At 32.5% G+C, this 20,469-nt stretch overlaps 1 protein-coding gene, 3 long non-coding RNA genes and 4 other non-coding genes across 8 annotated transcripts; 7 read left to right on the plus strand and 1 right to left on the minus strand.

Annotated features, from left to right (window-relative positions):
• Window positions 1-2,030: 2,030 nt before the first annotated feature.
• LOC110012941 (uncharacterized) lies at window positions 2,031-4,232 on the plus strand. Its single transcript, XR_002288104.2, has 2 exons — window positions 2,031-2,262; window positions 2,394-4,232. It is a non-coding gene; the product is annotated as an uncharacterized LOC110012941 (long non-coding RNA).
• A 3,106-nt stretch (window positions 4,233-7,338) lies between these two features.
• LOC105174159 (histone H2B) lies at window positions 7,339-8,006 on the plus strand. Its single transcript, XM_011096160.3, has one exon. The coding sequence runs from the start codon at window positions 7,392-7,394 to the stop codon at window positions 7,833-7,835; it is 444 nt and encodes a 147-aa protein (XP_011094462.1). The 5' UTR covers window positions 7,339-7,391; the 3' UTR covers window positions 7,836-8,006.
• A 2,810-nt stretch (window positions 8,007-10,816) lies between these two features.
• Window positions 10,817-10,888, plus strand: TRNAC-GCA (transfer RNA cysteine (anticodon GCA)). Its single transcript has one exon. It is a non-coding gene; the product is annotated as a tRNA-Cys (tRNA).
• A 4-nt stretch (window positions 10,889-10,892) lies between these two features.
• Window positions 10,893-10,965, plus strand: TRNAR-ACG (transfer RNA arginine (anticodon ACG)). Its single transcript has one exon. It is a non-coding gene; the product is annotated as a tRNA-Arg (tRNA).
• Window positions 10,966-13,304: 2,339 nt separating this feature from the next.
• LOC148788520 (uncharacterized) lies at window positions 13,305-13,883 on the minus strand. Its single transcript, XR_016065077.1, has 3 exons — window positions 13,758-13,883; window positions 13,453-13,686; window positions 13,305-13,382 (listed from the first exon to the last, which is right to left on the minus strand). It is a non-coding gene; the product is annotated as an uncharacterized LOC148788520 (long non-coding RNA).
• A 3,845-nt stretch (window positions 13,884-17,728) lies between these two features.
• TRNAC-GCA (transfer RNA cysteine (anticodon GCA)) lies at window positions 17,729-17,800 on the plus strand. Its single transcript has one exon. It is a non-coding gene; the product is annotated as a tRNA-Cys (tRNA).
• A 4-nt stretch (window positions 17,801-17,804) lies between these two features.
• Window positions 17,805-17,877, plus strand: TRNAR-ACG (transfer RNA arginine (anticodon ACG)). The gene has a single exon. It is a non-coding gene; the product is annotated as a tRNA-Arg (tRNA).
• Window positions 17,878-18,899: 1,022 nt separating this feature from the next.
• On the plus strand, window positions 18,900-19,828 carry LOC148788521 (uncharacterized). Its single transcript, XR_016065280.1, has 2 exons — window positions 18,900-19,133; window positions 19,201-19,828. It is a non-coding gene; the product is annotated as an uncharacterized LOC148788521 (long non-coding RNA).
• Window positions 19,829-20,469: the final 641 nt, after the last annotated feature.

Raw genomic sequence — 20,469 nt, forward strand, 5'->3', positions numbered from 1 at the left:
GAAAAATATTTTAGAATTATAATAATTTAATATAGTGGTATCAAAACAACGACTTTGTGTGTAAAAGGCCAAAGATCAATAAATATGTATTGGATATTTGGATTTATTCTTAGAGATAATTTAAAACAAGTATATAAAATTTTTATTATGAAATTTAAACATATTACTTTTAAGTATGTTTATTATGAAATATATTTGATGCGTGCGAAAGATGCAAGGGTCCAATTATCTTGGGCTGGAATATAGTCCTCGGATCAAAATGGATTAAAATCTTGAAGAGAGAATATACAAAAAAATTGTTAGCACTCCGACGCTCAAGTTGGTGATTAATTCGAAATGAATAAGAAGTGAATAAGAATGCTTAAATAAACGGATTTAGTATAATAGTTTTGATTGCGAAAATAATATGAATGAAGATGATTTCGAAAGTTCAAAGAGAGAGTCATCCCCCTTCTGAAGGGGTAAACTTGTATTTATAGGAGAGATTCCTCGGCAGGAGGGGGTATCCTTAGTTTCAACATTTCGTGGGGGTTGGTTAAGGTGAGAGTCTTAGGTTGATGAAGAGTCATGTTGGCTTGGGAGTCCTACCTTGCTATAAACTCCTTAAGTATCGCATTCCGAGCTAGTCAGGCACGTCAGTTCTGATTGGATGCCAAGTATGATGGGAGTCTGGGCTGATTGAACATAAAATTTCGGCTAGGTTTAATGGACACTCGTTCGACCGCGTCTCCTTCTAGGCCTTCAACTAACCTGGGCTGTTAAAATTTTGGCAAGTTGCTTCGACTCGTTAAAGGCTTTATTAATTTTGGGTCAAATCCAGATGGACCCCATCCATCATTTCCTTCCTAGGTCGTCTAGGCTATTGGACCGATCTAGGGCATGGGCCATCATTGACATACACATCACAATATTAATTAAAATATAAAAACAACTAAATAGTATATGAAATTTTTTAAAATTTAAAATTTTAATTTAAAACACAATGCAAATTTAATATTTTTAAATTAAAAATTCGTATGAAAGATAAAAATCACTTAAAATTTTATATTATTAACTAAATAAAATTATTATTCCAATAAATTTTATTTTTATAAAATATATTAATTAAATTTCAAAATACCAACAATTTATATTTATTATTTTAAATTATATCATTTACAATAAATATTATTTAAAATATTTTTTATTTTTAAAAAATATTTTTTTTCTTCTTCTTCTCCATTGTCGGCCGGTAATGGCTGGCGACGACGCCTAATGAGGGGATGACATCACCATATATTTGGGCGACCTTGCCCAGATCCAAGGCGACGTCGTTTGGATTTGGCCGTCGCCCTTTCCAGGAGGGGGGGCAAAACAAGGGCAATGCTAGGTCGCCCCTTTTTTGCAAGGCAACCTCATCATTGCCCTCTATATGCATGCTGTCGCCCAAACTATTTTGGACAATATCATCTTCTTCTAGTTTGGTGCAGTTGTCGCCGCCCATTATATATATGTATATATATAGTATATATATTATAATATATATATTATATTGTATATATAGTTATATATAAATAAAAAAATATTTTAAATTACTTAAAATTTAGGTTGTTCATTTCTAATAATTGAGATTAATGGTTGATATTAGAAGGCTATAACGAGCAATATAGGACAAAATTTAACACCGTTAAACTTATTTAACTGAAGGAAAGAGTATGTAATATTTTCTTTTTTACTTATTTTTTGAACACAGGGGGTTTGAGCTAAATTATAAAAACACAGGGTCATTTATGCAATTTATCGTTATATATTTAATGTTGTCTTTTGGAAGACAAAAATCACTGTTTATTGTTTTATATATAATTATTGTGTTCTGAAAGACAATAACAATTGCTTATTGTCAAATTATGTCTCTTTTATATATTTATATATATATGTGTGTACGTATATGCATTTATATAAATAAAAAAATAATATCAAAATATAATATTTTTAAATGAAGATAAATATTGAGTATATTTTAGTCCATTCAAAACGGGCTAAAAATGAAACCAAATAAAGTATAACCACTTGCAAACACCAAGTCAGGCCACGGATACTTCTAACTTCTACTAGGGTTTCCGGACACGTTTGTTTTTGAGACTATATATATGGTCTAACCCTTCTTCGTCCTGATGAAATCACTAGAACGAGCAGCTCGCCAGGGATGAGACCCGGCCGCCGCTGGGATCGTCGCAGCCCTGAGTAGCCGCCTTTAGTTTCATCAACCTCAGGTTTCCACTGGTTAGTTTATTTTCCATGTCTGCTATTTTCATTCGAAGTGTGATTAGCAGTTAATTTTATTCAATTATTCAATATATGAGATTGATTCTGTATTTCTGAATTTGACTTGTGGATTTGATTTTATGATGAAGGTGCAGGATCGGAGATTGATTTTGGAGCAGGAGTGATTGAGGAGTTGTGCTGTTTTTCTGTTCTCACTCTCTTCTTCCTCTTTCCAAACATCATCAAGGACTTCAGATCTCTAATACTCCGTAGATTTTGCTCAAAGCTTTTTTCCACTCGTTGTTTTCAACTTGAAAAGTTTTTTTTTTCCTCCTAGATTTATCTTTTTTGGGTAAATAAACCCTATTTTCTCTTCATAACAAAAAAAGAAACAATTTTAGTTTATCGCAATTCATTATAGATTATAGCCAAGGCAGTAAACTGATCTTTCTTAGTCCACCTCTCAGACGGAAAATTCTTGTTTCCACTTAGTTGTGGAGACGCCAAAAATTGTAGGAATTAAACCTCGTCAATATTGGGACTTGGAGTAAAGTGATTGCACCATCTCTGTTTTTGCACCAGTGTGAACAAATATTACCTGATTGAGAGCAGAGGTAAGAACTAAATCCAAGTGACTTATGATGGAAACATAGTAGATCATTGATAAAGAGAAAAATAACTAGGGCTTTTATTGGCAGATCTTTTAGAATTGACTGATTATTTGATGAAGACGAATCTCAGAAAATAAATAATAGTTTTGTGTTTCAAAAATTCAATACCATGATTGAATCATTAGTTCTAGAAACCTTTCAAGTTGTGACTGGAGAAGGTACATGTCCTTGGTGTGTCTGGAAAGATGAGGCAGACTGGTTGAGTATTTGTAAATTAACCACAGAAGTAGTGATGTCAAGCAAGGCAGCAGCAGTATGGAAGTTCTCTTTCTTGCTTACGGAACACACAATCTAGTTTAATCTGTAACATTTTATTCTTTGTGAAAGTCAGGTGCAATTTCATGGTTCATCAAAAGAAAGGTGAGTACTTCAAGTCATCTTGATCTTGTTCTCCATAGTCATTTGGTCTTTTGCGATTAAGATCAATCATAGCATACATCTCTGCTTTGCTTACTGCTTGGTGTGCATGCAAGACCAGGGGCTCTATTGCGAAACATTTTGCCCGTTTGGATGCACTCAGTTTTGTTAATGCAATTTGTTGGAATTTTTGTCCTGCACATGAATGTTTCTTCTTTCATCTGAGCCTACATGTAAGTGCAAATGGATTTATGATTATATTCACATTTCCAACTCCCCCAAAGAGTTGATTTGGTCTTTTGCTATTAAGATACCGACATACGACACAACATCTGATTTAGTTGGGAATGGATTATGGCACTATCTGAGGAAATTCCAAATTTGGCCGGAGGCCTGAATCGTGCAGTTGGATATATTTTCCCCTTTTCCTGTTTCTTTTCTTGCCAAAGTTAGTTTGATATTGACTTAAGTATCGGAAGGACCTTCGTTGTTTATCCAACGCCATCTAACTTGTTTCTTTCTCGTTACTAGGGTTGCATTATTCTCATTCAAGCTATAAGTTGACGGTGCTGAAAATTCCGTTAAGTATGGAGTAAAAACTACTAGTACATTGGATGTACTTACTCTATGAGGACCAAAATCAGCTAATATCGTGAGAGACTACTGTTCAAGATTTGTTGTTTGTTCATTCAATGTCGTCCAGCCCATTGGAAGCAATGGCAGAGTTTGGTTTTCTTCTTACCACAAAAAGTGAGTAATTCTTCAAGTTGGATGTAGAAAACAGGGGATCTGCAATTTGGATTTTGGTTTTTGGTGTCAAACTGTAATGATTTTAATACAGAGCGAAGGGGCAACTCTGGATATGTTTCATTTCATTTTCTTTTTTCATGTAATTTGTACTGGCTGTTAGAGCACACTTAATTTGATTATGTAATTTAAATTTTTGTTGTGTTTGTCTAATTCAATGAAAGATGAAAAATAAAATGAATAAAAATGTAAAAGTACATGATATTAGATTATCATCAAAGTTGAATGAATGTTATTGAGATAAAATTATATGTAATATATGTGTATATGTCTGTATTTTTTACGATGATTAATATACAAGCTTGCTAGAAAAGGGCTCGAGCTCGATATATAAGGTGCTTGGAGCTTGACGTGCTTGCTAGAAAAGGGCTCAAGCTCGAGCTTGTTGCTCATGAGTCGAGCTCAAGAGCTCAAGCTCATATATTTCTTTATGTTTTTTATTTTTTAATAAAAGTATATATTAGTAATATATAATACTAAAAATTAATCATAAAAAGTGTTAAAAACATGTATATTACGATAGTTTAATCTAATGGTATGAGTATATGACTTCATACTGTTTTTATTGTATACCTAGTATTAGGGTTTATAAATCCAAAATAGTTTTTTTAATAATTGAATTGTATAATATGTCAATTTTAATAAAATAGATAAATATAAGCTATTTCCTTAAAAGTAAAATTAATGTGAATGGTCATGAAAATAGCAATTTAAATTTTATATTTTTTAATTCTAAAAAAGGAGTTTAAACTAAGCAGTGCTTGATCTCATTTTATAGATATGTATCTAATGTAATATAAAAAAATAAAATATTTTTTAACCATAATTTTAATTATTACAATTAATTCATTGGAATCACCAAATTTCAACATAAGTTTACAAGTAATACAAAAAATATTACATATAATGTATCTTGATCCAAATATATGCTCATAAATATAAAATATTATAAATTAATTATTTGAACTTGTAAATTTACAAAAGGTACCAAAGGTACAAGTTGATATTAAAAAATATAAATAACAAAATTTATATTTATTATATTAAATAATTATTTACTAAATTGTTGATTAAACTTATTTTTAGATAAATATATGATAATATAAATAAAAATAACATATTTGATTATAATTTAAAATTAAAATATGAAATATTAATTAAGTATAATTATAATTTATGATGTATTCGAATATTGATTATGTAGTTACATATATAAAAAGCTTAAAATAAAAAAATAAATAAGTAGAGAAAAGCTCCAGAGTCGGCTCGTGAGCTTTCAAACACAAATGCTTCGGCTTGAGCTCAACTCGTGAAAAACCGACTCGAGCTTGGAGCTTTTCGAGCTTGATTTGAGGTCTTGTCAAGTCGACTCGCGAGCTTGACGAGCGGTTCAACTCATCTTACCTCTTGCGCAGATTTAGGGTGACATCGCCTCCAATTTCCCACTTTGCTGGGCCATCTCCATCTCCCAGATCGAATTCAATGGGCGGTGGGCAGCCAAGTGTGGTTGGCGGCGGGTGGCAATGTGGAGGCAAGGCGAAGCGAGACAGCAAGTTATTTAATGTTTTAAAAGATAAGTAAAATAATAATTCTTATAAAAATTTTAAAAATAATAAAAATTTGTTAAAATACTTAAAATGATCATTTTAATTTAAATAATTATTTATATTAAATAATATAATTTTAAAAAGTTGATCTAAGGTTTTAATGTTTTAATTAATGTATTTATGAATAATATAATATATTTAAACTAAACAATAATTTAATTTATATAATAATATATAATTATATAATTGAATGATATTTATATTTATATCAATGTTTAAATTTAGAATGTGAATTTTAATATACTAATTTTTATATGCTGATTTTTCAATTTACAATATTAACCTTTAAAAATTAGGTATTTTTATATTTAATTATTATATTTTATAAGTAAATATAATTTATTAAAAATATATTTATATTAAATAATATTTTAGATTAATCAACAATATATTTCTTTTAAATTATATTTATATGTCAGAAAGGGGGGCAAAATAGATATTTGTACACATAAAATAAATTTAAAAAAGGCAACAAATAAAGTCTACTTGCGCAATAGGCGAATGTCAAACCTCTCCATTAGCTTCTGATGAAGATGGATTTTTTTACTGTATTTTATAACACATGGATTTTTTTTCTATAAAATTAACAGAGGAAATTTTACGCTATTTCACCGAAACACAAAGGTGTGTTATGCTATTTACATTGTAATTTATTATCACCACACTCAATATTTGTTTTTGTGTTTTTACACATTATCTGTGTGTTTTTCTGTTTTTCAACTTAATATATATAATATATATATGCATAATATATACTGACATAATTTGATCATAAACAGTAATTTTTGTCTTAAAAAAATACAACATTAAACATAAAATATTTATATATATACATATCTATATATAAAAATATATATGATTTGACAATAAACAGTGATTTTTGTCTCCCAAATCCCAACATCAAACCTACACAACTTATTTTAAAATATTTTAAATTACCCCAAAATACAAATTCAAATATATCATCTATTTTCAACACACACTTATTTATCTCTATTTTTCTCTGTCTATCTCCAAAACACAAAACAAAATACTCAAACTATAAATCCAAACACAATGATAAGTTCTCAATTTTGCCCTTCATTTAATATTTTTATACTTGTAAAGATGTAAATAATATATATATATATGAAGTAAAGTTAACATCATTATGATTTCTTTTTTATAAGTACAAAATTATTACATGAGAATATTAAATGAGGGATAAATTTGAATTTATATAATTCCTTTACTGCCGTCAGTAATTTTTTGATCATATTCTAATGAAGTGAGGTTAGGTGTAAATAATAAAATTTTGGAAGGAGTATAAATATAATTTTAAAATTTTTTGAGAGAAAAATATAATTTTATATTTTTAGAGGAGGTTTAAAATGTAATTAACCCTTGTGATTATTTAATAGTTTGTAAATTTTTCATCAATCAAGAAAGTAATGAACACACAAAAAAGGACTATTGAAATTCATTTAGCGCCAAAACCAGCGAAAATTTTGAAAGCTGTTTGGAAAACCCGAAACGCCAAATAGAAAAACTCAATCTCCACCGCCCATTCCAACGTCTAATCAACGGTTCCCCACCACGATCCGCGTCATCCCAATTCCACCAATAATAAGTACCTCACCCCACTTTCTTCTATAAATAGCTCGAGACGAAGTCTTAGACATCACACCAAATTCCTCTCCATCTCATACCAAATCTCTCTCTCGATATGGCGCCAAAGGCAGAGAAGAAGCCCGCCGAGAAGAAACCCGCCGCCGAGAAAGCTCCGGTGGCGGAGAAAGCCCCGGCGGAGAAGAAACCCAAGGCCGGGAAGAAACTACCGAAGGAAGGAGGAGCGGCCGCTGGCGATAAGAAGAAGAAGCGGATGAAGAAGAGCACCGAGACCTACAAGATCTACATCTTCAAGGTGCTGAAGCAGGTCCACCCAGACATCGGAATCTCTAGCAAGGCAATGGGCATCATGAACAGTTTCATTAATGACATCTTCGAGAAACTGGCGCAGGAGGCGTCGCGATTGGCGCGCTACAACAAGAAGCCGACCATCACTTCTCGGGAGATTCAGACTGCCGTCCGGTTGGTGCTTCCGGGTGAGTTGGCCAAGCACGCTGTTTCCGAAGGGACGAAAGCGGTTACCAAGTTCACTAGCTCTTGAAGGAAATTGATTGTTAGGGTTTCTCGTGGCTGTAGGTTTGGAATTCGCTGATGTAAAGATCGTTAAATTTGGTAAAAAATTGAAGACTCAGTGTAGTTTTGATTTGTATGAATTAGGGTTTTTTGGTGGTGTTACCTATTTATCGATGAATTTGATCATTATTTGATAAAATTTTGAGTTTCCAATTCTTGATGTTTTCTTGCAACCTCAATTAGGACCCAAGTTCTCAGACAAGAGGGAAAATATTTTAATGGAGTCTGACCCTGCCTTGTTTATTTTAATGGATGGCTCATTATATGTCTCATTATATTAGTATATGTGATTAAAATTTACGAAATATAGTTATTTATAGGGATAATTTACATTTTCTTTAGTGTAATTAGACTTAGAATTTTAATAATTTCCAAAATTATATTTAGTATTATTAGATATAGATGAACCTTTGTGGTATTAGATGTATTTTTCAATCATAAGGATCTAGGAGAGATGAGTGTAATTATCCCTAATTATTTCTTATTTTTATTATTTGTACCGTTTGTTAATTTAAATTTAAAGTATTTTATTAATTTTTTTTATTGAATCTCTATATAAAATTATATATCAAATAATTAAATATTAAATTACTCAATTAATATATTAATAAAAATTTGTTACTAGGCTATAAATTTAAATAAAAAACTTATTACACTTGTATAAATTATTTTAAATTCTTAAAATTAAAAGATTTATTCTTTATTTTTGTTTATAACTAAATTTTACTAAAAATAATAAATTATATATATATGTATATATATATATGATGTGTGCGATTTTAGCACGGGTACAAAATTTTTGGATTTGAGCTAATTTGAATGAAAGCACTTGAGAAGAGGACCTGCAAAACAAAGTGTTAGAACTCCGATGCTTAAATTAGTTCTGAATTTAAAAATAAATGATGACGATAAATTATGGTAAAAGTGAGAAATTTCTTACATAAGAGCACGAAAGTAGAGTAGCAGAATAACAACAAGAGAAATTCTCGAGTATTGAGGGACTGTCCATTGAGGGGCACCTTTCCTATTTATAGAGGGGGAGTTCCTTTGTACCAGGAGTTTCAGGTTGGGGGATCTGCGTGCCTAGCTAGGAAGGCAGGATTCAGGAGGGGATAAGGTTGCATCTTATCCGTTCCTTAAACAACAAGTCTTTCGAATGAAGGAGGGCTCCTTTATACAAACTCCTATCTAATGTGGAGTTCTCTTAGGTTGAAGTGTCCAACTTTTTGAGGACACCTTCCTCCCTTTGTGCTGGTCTCGAAAAGATTCAGTAGGCCTTCATACTGGACCTCCTTCTTGGGCCAAGTTTGCAGGCTTCATCCTTTGGACAAATTTTGGAATGGGGGGGGGCTCCTCCTTGGGTCGAGTCCAACGAGCCTCCCTCCTGGGCCGACCTTGAGAAGGCAGCCTCCTGCTTGAGCTAAGTGCAACACCTTTGGGCGGGCTGGCTCTCTTTTAGGCTTGTGGGCCCTTCTTGGGCTCAGCATTTCTTCTTAGGCTGATCGTATTTAGGCCGTACCCATCAATATATATACTTATATTACAAATATTTAATTGTATAGATTTATATTTGTATACAACATATTTTGATGGGGGAAGATAGCAGAGTAGGATAAAGGATGGGCGCAAGTGGTGCGATGCCGTAGGCCACAATGGGGTAATGGGGACGAGGGTATAGGAGGGAGTTGCTGGTGGACATTCTGGGTAGGCTTGGAAAAAAGGGAGATAGTTTTTTTAAAAAATTAACTTAATAATTTAAAATATCTTGAATAAATAAATTATATATTTTACTATTCTAATATGATTTATATAAATTGCATAAATTATTCTGATTATTTATTAATTTTAGTAAAATTTTATTATAAATAAAAATGGAGGATATAAATAATCTTTTAATTCTAATAATTTATAAAAGTGTGATATCTTTTTAATTTAAATTCATAATCTAATATAAAAATTTATTAATATATTAATTAAATAATTTAATATTTTAATTATTAAAAGGTGTAATTTTATATAGAGATTTAATTAAAAATTTAATAAAATAATTAAAATTTAAATTAAAAAAATTAATAAATAATAAAAAAATATGAGATCATATTACTCATTCCCATAGATATTACTTTGAAACCCCCTCCGTCGTTTGGGTAGTTAAGCAAACATCCTTGAGTGCATTTCTGTTCAAGTCATGTTCAAAGTTTGACAAAATCAATAGGGTAATTTTGGAGTTTTAAAGGCTATCATGGTAATTTTCGTAATTTTTGAAAAGGTAAGGGTGATTTTTTGTAGAAGAGCAATAAGTGGGGGTGCAAAGGTAATTATCCCTTATTTTTTTTCTCTTACAAAAATATAATCAATTTAATATGTATATTTGGAAACCAGTTTAGATTAATAGTCAATTTTTTACTTCCAAAAACATCCAAATGAGATGATGATCTCAATAAAATATGAGTATTTTAGAAAGAAATCAACAGATAAAAACAAAGACAGTAATGTGAATACTGTAAAAAACGACGACATATGAGACGAGGATGAAGATCAAAAGCAGAAATAAGGATGGCAATTGGACACGAACTACCCTTATTCGAACCATGGGTGGTAATTGCACTCGAACCCTGCAAAATCCGCCCCGATATAATTATTTAATATATATATATATATACATATTATTTTACTTTATTTTGATAGAATAAAAATATTATACCAATTGTTCATCGTTTGGTATTTGTTCAATAAATAAAAAATTATCCCACAGTACTTAACAAGAACGGACGAAAATAAAAAAATTGTTAGTAAAATATAATTGGTACAAATGGTTTGGACTGTTTTTATGAATCTTGAAAAGTAGTGATTGGGTTGGGAGATGATGTGCAAAATCCAACACAATTTGCAGGGAAAGTTTTTAAATTGTAGTTTAAAAAACTGAAAATATTTGATGGTAAACAAGATGGGTCCTTAGCTCAGTGGTAGAGCATTTGACTGCAGATCAAGAGGTCAGCGGTTCGAACCCGGTAGGGCCCTCTATGATTCCATGGCCCAATGGATAAGGCGCTGGTCTACGGAACCAGAGATTCTGGGTTCGATCCCCAGTGCAGTCGCCATGTCTTGTCTGTTTTTGTGTTAATAAACATTAAAATTGAGGGTTAAAACTAATAGGTGGACTAAACTCATTTTCTATAGAAATCTTCGAAATTTTAACATAATTAGATTTTTAAGTTAATTGTTCTACATTGGTATTAAATAAATATTTTAATTTGAAAAAAAAGAGTACGGAGACTTCTTATGGATCACAATGCCAGTACTATTCTTGTCAAAGCATGCTTAACTTTAAATTTTTTTGATAATTTAACAATAGTTGATATCATGCATATACGAAAATCAAATTAAAATATTTTGTCAAATAAAAAAGAGTACGGAGACTTCTTATGGATCACAATGCCAGTACTATTCTTGTCAAAGCATGCTTAACTTTAAATTTTTTTGATAATTTAACAATAGTTGATATCATGCATATACGAAAATCAAATTAAAATATTTTGTCAAATAAAAAACAAAGTGCATTGTTGAATAGAAAAATGTATTAAATAATAGTTAAAAAAGACTAATTTAATTTGTTAGTCAAATTAACATATCATAGTGCATTTTCAAATAAAAATGGCCAACCAGACGTGATCAGCCGTTTGTTATTGGAGTGGGAGGAAATCTATTAAATATGAGAGATTCAGTCTAATTACATCTAGGTCCTTTAAAATTTAAAAAGTTATATATCTAATAATGTTACTTGCTGTTATAAACAAACAGATCCAATCACTAATGATATTTGAATAAAAATTCAGTTTTACCCTTGAGTTCACTGATTCAATTGTTTGATAATTACATAAATTCCCCTTAAAATGTGAGTTGCATGCCTACTCACTGTAGCACCCCCTAAAGATACTATGATTTTATTCTACCTAAATATTGTTATCATGCTTGAACTAAACCACATGTGTATGTATATGTATATGTATATATAATAGAGTAGTTACAACTTAAGGCCTTGTTTGCTAACCAACATTGGGTCGGATATCTCGTCTTTTCTAGGCGAGTAGGTTGCTTATAAAATTTTTGAGGTTAAAATGCATAAAATCCTCATGTGTTCTAAAACGTTAACTAAAAACCCCTCATGCCTTAAAAATAGGCGAACCCCCCTATGCTTTGGCAAAATCAACAAAAAAATACCCTTTTCATTATGAATTATCAGTAGGTGTAATGAACGCGCGTGTTGTGCGTTTTGGTGTGTGTTTTAGCTGTTTTGTAGCCTCTTTAGTGCCATTTTGACAAAAATACCCTTATGTGGTCTATATATGTGGTGAAGGCTTATTCAGGGTGTTTTTTTTCCAATGTTGAAGTGATTTCTATTTTCAGTGTTGTTGTACTATTTAGGTAATTTTATTAATTTAATAATTTTTTATGATGCAATTTTGATAATAAACTTACAATACATAAGAAATGAAATACATTAGCATTAAATAGAGAACAATTAACTTGTCAAAAACATAATCAACTTTATTTTTCTTAATTGAGGTAATGTGCAACCTAAAAGTGTGCAGCTTAGCACTATACATCAATTCATCAACAACTTAGCACTGTAATAACAACCTAAAAATTTTGCCATTCCAACTTATACATCAATCTAGGCAAACACACAAAAAAAAAAAAAACAGTTTGCCCAACCTACACATCAATGCCTTTGTGAAGAATTTGAGGGGTGGAAACAGAGTATATTCATGTCAGTAAATTAGAGAATGAAAAGAAGGAAAAATAATGCTTTATTCATCTAAAACTCAAGTACTAAAGTTACAGAAATGTGAAACTATATATAAAAAATAGAGTTCTAGATAAAGAAGAAAACTAACTCATTTTGAACTCTAACTGGCAACAGGCTCAACAAAAACTTAAATATTGAAATACTAATAAAAAACAAATACTGAGAGCAAAAGAATAAGTACGAGCAGAACTTGATAAGTACAATCAGAACTTGCTACAGCCTTTAGTAATAGTTTGCCCGCAAAAAAATTAGTTTGCCATTGGTAAAAAAACACTTCAGCATGCAAAAACCACCAGAATTGCAACTTATACATTTGATTGGGAATTTGAAGTCCTTGAACTTTCTTATTCTTTCTTGTTGGTTTGTTTTGGCCTGTATGAATTGGGAACTCCATTGATCATTGAAGAAATGGAAGCTCTGTGTTCAGTACAACACTGTCTCTTAAATTTGGAAGACTGATCAAGGGCAAGTTATTGTTTCCTCTTTTGTAGTTTACTTGATAAGGAGACTGGTTTTTGCTGTTTTCTAGGAGGTTTGGGTGGTTGCTGCAACTGCATTAATAGTAATTGAGTTAATTGACTGTAACAATAAAGTTGCAGGGTCATAAATGTAAAGGAAGTCCTATACCTGCTCATGTGTTGGTTGTTGCACATCAATACCCCTGGATATAATATGTACTGGGATTGTCCTACTCTGTTGAGGCATCTATAGAATAAATGTTGAAATCAGAACCTTTAATAAAAAAATATTATATTTATTGAATGAAAGCACTAACCTTAAGGGTTTTCTCAGGCCTTTTGCAGTTGAGAGCCCCTGTTCAGGGGCTGAATGTTGTTGAATTGGCTCTGGGGCTGGGGGGAGGTCCTGTTCTAGGGCTGAATATTGTGGAAATGGCTCGGGGCTAGGGGCCCATATTTTAGGTCTGAATGTTGTGGTTCTGGTACTCGGGGGCTGCTTTTGGAACATAGGGCTGTGAATTTTGAGGGGGTTGAGAAAAAACTGGGGGTATCTGCAACATAAGACAATATGTCAAAAAAGTCCAATAAAGTAGTCAAAAAGTTTTAATATGAAAAAACCCACCTCAATATGTATTGTCTCAGTCTCGTCAAAAGGTGGAAGAGGTGGGTACTTTTCCTTTGTCTGCTTTGCTCACTGCCCCTTATTGAACCTGATGCACTATATGATCTTTGGTTGGGATTCTACATATATCAATTAAAAACAGATAACATGAAGTATTAGTGCGAGACTAACAAATTCAACAAAATATATATACAAATATTAAAACTTGTATTTATGAATTTGAAATTAGCGTGGGGAGGGCTGGTGTAACTCCTTTTATTATGCCCCTTTCTCAAGCAAATTTGACAAGTATGGGTAAGACTCCTTCTTGACGCTCTTTCTCTCACATCATTTGCATTTTTCCTTCTACATTTTTTTGGCCTTCCCAGTTTGATTATCACATCAGGAGGATCTACTCTTTCCATCTTTGAATATTCAAAGTCATGCATCCCTAGCACTGGATAGGTCATATGGTTGTATACCTTCATATAGACTTCTTTCTTGAAGAAGTCATCAATGAAGTCCTCCATTTCTTCCCCAGTCCATGAAGGAAAACAATTTATACTCTCTAATTTTTGAATTTCAGCTTTCTTCATGATTTTTTTGGGCACACAACCCCTCGTATTTTTCTGTTCCTTCCCTCTTAACTTGGATTCTTGCCATGAATTTTTTTCTTATCCACTCAAACAACTCTATTATGGGTCATTCTCTTGCTTCCATGATAATATGATTGAATGATTTATTCATATTATTGACTAGCACATCACATCTTGTCTTAGTTGGGAAAAAACATCTTGCCTAGTGCACTGAAGGTATCTCAGCCAACCATTCATATGTATTTGTTCTCCACCTCCTTTTGGGTATGTTTTTTGAATTTATGCCATACTTTTTAAGTGTTAGTTAATGCTATAAGTTGAAGCAACTTTTCAAAACAATTTTTTCAATTCTTGCCCTTTAAATTTTCCCTTAAAATTGTTATACGGGAAAAATCCATAGACTCCCCCTGTGATAATAGGAATGTTTAGAAAACCCCTATGAAAATTAAAGTATCAAATACTTCCCCTGTGATATAAAATAAAGTTCAAAAAACCCCCTCCATATAAAATTTGGGCCACACGTGCTTTGACTGCGATTTTGCTATGAAAGTACATTTTTTTGGGGTATTTTTGCCCTTCTATCACATTTAATATATAATATTATATATATTTAATAATAAAATATTATTTGTTATAATAATTATTTAATTAAAATATTATATATTTTTATTAATAATAAAATATTACTTTATATAATAATTATTAATTATTTATATAATAAAATATTAATTTAATTAAATTATATATAAAAGAAAAGGCAGCGGCGGTGTCTTCGTCGCTACTGTTGCTGAAGAGGAGGGCGCAACTGTGCCCTCCTCACCCCTGGGCGACGGCCGTCGCCTATCCAGCAAGGGCGATCGTATCGCCCAAATGGGCGATGGGGGGAGGGAAGGGGAGGGCGGAGGGAAGCGGGGGTTGAGGCGAGACGGCTGGGGGCGAGGCAGCTGGTGGTGGTGGTGGTGGGGGGAGGCGGGGGGTGGGGGGTTATAATTATTATTTTGAATTTTTTTATAAATTATAATTATATATTATAAATTAAAATAATTATTTATTAATAGGCGTAGTTTGACCAGTTGACTAGAAGAGGTATTTTAGTCATTGTTTCTGTAAAAAGGCTCAATTGACCAGGGAGTGGTGTGATTATTTATTCGTAACATAAGGGTAATTTTTTATATTAAAAATTTCATAGGGAGATTTTTGATATTTTGATATATCACAGGGGGTCAAAATGGATTTAACCCATTGTTATACGTATGCCTAAAACAGAATCTATGTTCAGCTCCAGGTGCCAATTCAACAATAGCCTCTAATAACCCTTATGCATATCTGAAATGAAGGCCCAATTTCTTTGATTTTGTGACCCTATATCCTTGAGTAGAAGGTTCAGAAACCATTCCCAACTATCATACTTCTCAACCTTGACATATGCAACAATAATTAGATATATGTTGTCATTTGGATCCCTCCCAATAGCAGTCAACAATTGCCCCTTGTATAGCCCCTTCAGAAAACACCCATCCAACCCGATTAATGGTCTATATCCTTCAATGAAGCCATCTCTTAACCCCTTCAAGCAAAAATTTCTTTGTAAAACAGGTGGATTGAGTTTTTTGTTCAGTTTCATTATTAGGGAATTACTAGGATTATGCTTAACAACAGTATGACAGTAGTCATACAATCATACATATTGTTCTTTCACATCACCTCTTATCAATGTAAGAGCATATTCTGTAACTTTATGCATGGAAATATCAATGTAAATTTTTCTTCTCATTTTGTTCTTTAATGATTGAAGAGACTCATTTGTATTGTCTCTTACAAAGCATTCAATTCTCTTACCAATATACTTGAAATTGACCTGTTTATTTTCAACTTTGTGTGCACAAGTATGCTGTCCCTTGATAAATTTTATTTGGAATGCTGCAGATTTCATGACTGAAGATACCCTTAGCTTCTAATTACACTCATTCTTACATGTTGTAATTATCAAGTATTTATCATTCTTCAGCAACTTCAAATCCCAACCCCTCCTCACTGCCTAATCCCTCAAAACATCCATAAATTTTGCTCTTGTCTCAAACTTCATACCCATTGCCAAGTCTACCTTACACATATCCAATCTTCTCATCCCAAATTGGACATTTATCCCCCTCATCATCAGAACCTATAATAGATTTTAATTCTTCATCTTCACAGTCACTAAACCACTATGATCTCCCCTACTACTCCTTTCACCCCTTTGATTTTGTTGTTGTTGCTTTCTTCTTTTTCTTCTTTCTCTCATTGAAATAACCGAGTGTTATCAGCATTGTTCTTGTTAATTTTTAGGCCTACTAGTGAAGATATCATCATCCCAATGATCCTCTAAGTATTCTAACATCCATGAAGGACAATTAGAGACCAATGATGAATCAACCCTATCACTCTCATTATCAATCACATTTTCTTCCTCAACCATATTCTGTTCCTCAACCCCTGTTTCAACCTCTCCCTCTACCCCAGTTTGCACATATCCCTCAACCCATATCTCATCCGCTTCCTCAAGCACTACTTCCACATTCCCAAACCCTAGCACCCTCAACCCCTTGCTCAACTCTTGCATCCTCAACCTCGTCTCCCTCAAACCTTTATTGTGATAATGACATTTGTTCATCAATATTAAAGATATTACCATTTGCATCCATAGACAATAAAGGGCCTAATTTTTCCTCAATATAAACTGATGTAACATTGTAGTCCTTGTAGTCTCTTATTAACTTCCTAATACCCTGATCCCCTTTTTAAATCTTTATAAACATTTTGTAAAGTTTGTTGGGGAAGTGAATAATAGATTATCATGTTACTACCCTTGCCCCCAACCTTAATATATATTGTTATTACCTTATCATAGAATAATATTTCTTTATCAATTCAACGAAATAAGACCTTATAACCCCAACATACCTAATGGTTGGAACCTATTCTATAACCCCACCTAACCATACAAAAAAATATACGAAATCCCCTAACACCATTATCTGCAAATAGAAATAATAGTATATATATCACATTTGCAGGAGTACCAACAAAAAATACAAAAAGAAACCACATTTGTAGCAGTAAATGTAATTAGATCAAATTTTACTTGAGGACACTATAATTATGGGTAAATTACATTGACCCCTCTTGAAATTAGCTAGATTACACAGGCACCCCTTATGTTTACAATATTATAGCTACACTTCATGATAGGTGTTAGTGTAAGTTTTGATTTGAACAAGGGTGTAGCTGTAATATTTTAAAAAATAAGAGATGTTTGTGTTTTTTGGCCAACTTAAGGGGTGTCGATGTAACTTACCCTATAATTACCCCATCAAAATTCCAACTTACAAGCAACTGTGATTTGTCCCAACAAATGGGTCCTTAGCTCAGTGGTAGAGCATTTGACTGCAGATCAAGAGGTCACCGGTTCGAACCCGGTAGGGCCCTCACTGACTCCATGGCCCAATGGATAAGGCGCTGGTCTACGAAACCAGAGATTCTGGGTTCGATCCCCAGTGGAGTCGGCTGCACTTTTTTCATCCTCCATGTTAGTAAGTTTGTTTATTGTTTGTCTTTACATCCAAATTTTGAAATATAAAATCTTTAATTGAGTTCTAAATTAAATAAATTTGAGTTATAAATATTTTCGAAATGGACAAATTTGAATAAGCCCATATCAAATTTGGGTCATTGGCACATGTTTAATTATATATGGTTAGGAGATTCGTCCACTAAAAAATACATAGTGTTTAAGCTAAACAAGTTTGAGCTGCAAGTCAAAATCCTAAATCGTATGTATAGCAATCGAGCTCGAAAACACACACACTGCACACATACAACAAATCCACAATACCTTAAGCCACCCAATTTATTTTATGGTATCATTTGTAAATTTGTGATTTAATTTCATAATTATTAATTTTTTATATTAAAATTAGTAATATTTAATATTATTGATTTTAAGTTTATTTGAATTCATTAATATTAAGACATTTAAATATTGAACGTATTATCATTGTGTTGACAATTGAAATTGCTAGCAAATTGTTTTTTTGTATTTGCTATTAAATCTGAATGTCATCATTATAAATAAAACTTATATTTAATCCATATCAATTACAACATGATGTTTCAATTACAACTTATTAATAAAATTAAGATTGAGGCACATGTGTTAAGTTAAATGAAAGTGCAATTTAACTGTAAATATGATTTAATTTATATAAATTATAATGTGAATTTTTACTAATAACATAAATTCATAATAAATAATATAATATATTTAAATTATTAATAATATTATTTTAATTAATTAATATTTTACTCAGATCGATATTTAAATTTAGAAAATGAACTTTAGTATATTAATTTTTTTATATTACGTTACTTTAATTTTTTATTTTAAATTATAAAATTTAAAAATTTGATAGTGAAAAAAATAATTATTTAATTTTTAAGGAGGGAGAAAATACAAAAAAAAAAAAAAAAAAGAGAGACCACAGAAGACAATTTCAAAATAAAGAAGAATAAAGATGGGTAATTTTATAAGATCAAGAAAGACATTTTAGTGAAATTGTACTAGAACACCTCGTCTTTCAGCTGTGTAGATAAAAAGGGAGAAACTTGCCTCCAATGAGATTCTCTCTCTACTGAAGAGGAGGCTGGGAGCAGTAGGGCCTTCAATTTCGTGAAGGGACTTCTGGCTCCTCCATATAAGAGCTTTCTAGAAATCCTTCCACGTGATCAAATAGTGAATTTATTGGCTTCATAGGCTGGCAAGGTAAGGAGTATGAGAGTTTAATTCCAGTGTGTGCTTAATCTAAGAGATTTACTTAACCTGTTTGTAGACTATCTTGCTGATTGGAAATTTGCTTGAGTGGGGGGGTCCTGCTGTAGAGGAGGCCCAAAGGAAGATGGAGGAGCTGGAGAGAGATATGCGCGAGAAAGAGCGCAAGCATGAAGCCAACATTACTCATTTGAGGTCTTAAGTGTCGAGCCGTCATGATCGCTTGGAGCATGCGGCACTAAAGCTTCAGGATTACCCCTCTATTAAGGAAGGAAACCAAAAGTTCCAGCCGACTGACAGATTTCAAGAAGTTCGAGGAGTTTCAGCGCCTTCTTGTAGATAATGCCTTGAAGTACTATCATCACGGATATCGGACCTGTGCAGCTTCCAATTTCTTATACATCCATGCAGGACTCGTGGATGCTCCTGAGCCTGATGAAGAAGTCCCTCAAGAATTGCTTGAGAACCTGCTCTATGTTCCTCTAGAAGGTGAGGCTCCAATAGATCCAGAGAACCCCATGGTGGAAGACATTGTTCCTTTGAAGGTGGTCCCCCTACTGCTTATGAAAGTGCAAATCTTGCCACCAAGTAAATCTGTTTTCCTTGTTTTTTTGCTAAAGAGTATTGCAGCCTCCTCCATGAGGTTTATTGAAATACCTACTTGTGGGCTCTGAATGATTTTGCTCTTATTTCTTTCCTTGCTTTATTGATCTATGCTGGTTTCGTATTTTCTCTTTCTCATATGCTAGTGCTTTGAGTAAGATTCCTGCAATGGTTAGTGTAGTTCGAAGGAAGAGCAGGTGGAGTTGTCTTCCTTCTGTTTAGAGAATTATTCTTGTGAAAAGTGAGTATGAGAAAGGAAGGTATGCATATCTTAAGTGTTTCTATAAGGTAGATCATAGTAAAATAGTCAGATCCTGGATATATGGTTGTTGAGATCACTTCCTCTTAAAGTGATAAATATAAAGTCTGTTTCAACCAAACAAACTTGAATGACCACGATCACTTAAGGAAGCCAAGCACTAATAAGCTGCACATTGTCAAGGTGTTTTCAACAGATTGCCTGTTGGCAAGATGCGTATTAACACAAAATGTACGCCACTAAACTATTTTAAGAAAATACAGCTAGGTGATAAAAAATGCATCCCAGCAAGGCGACTTAGGTAAGCATGCTCCAGCAAGGCGAATTAACTAAGTGTGCAGCAACAAGGTGACTTAAGTGTGCGTGCGCTAGCAAGGCGACTTAAATATTGCTGAGTGTTTGTGCTGTGCATTTAGTTTTTAGACTCCATCCTGCAAATGTCATGAGACAAAAAGCAAAGGCTGCATT

The sequence above is a fragment of the Sesamum indicum genome, linkage group LG4, assembly GCF_026168435.1.
Source record: "Sesamum indicum cultivar Baizhima isolate 11 linkage group LG4, ASM2616843v1, whole genome shotgun sequence".
In the NCBI taxonomy this organism is placed as follows: domain Eukaryota; kingdom Viridiplantae; phylum Streptophyta; class Magnoliopsida; order Lamiales; family Pedaliaceae; genus Sesamum; species Sesamum indicum.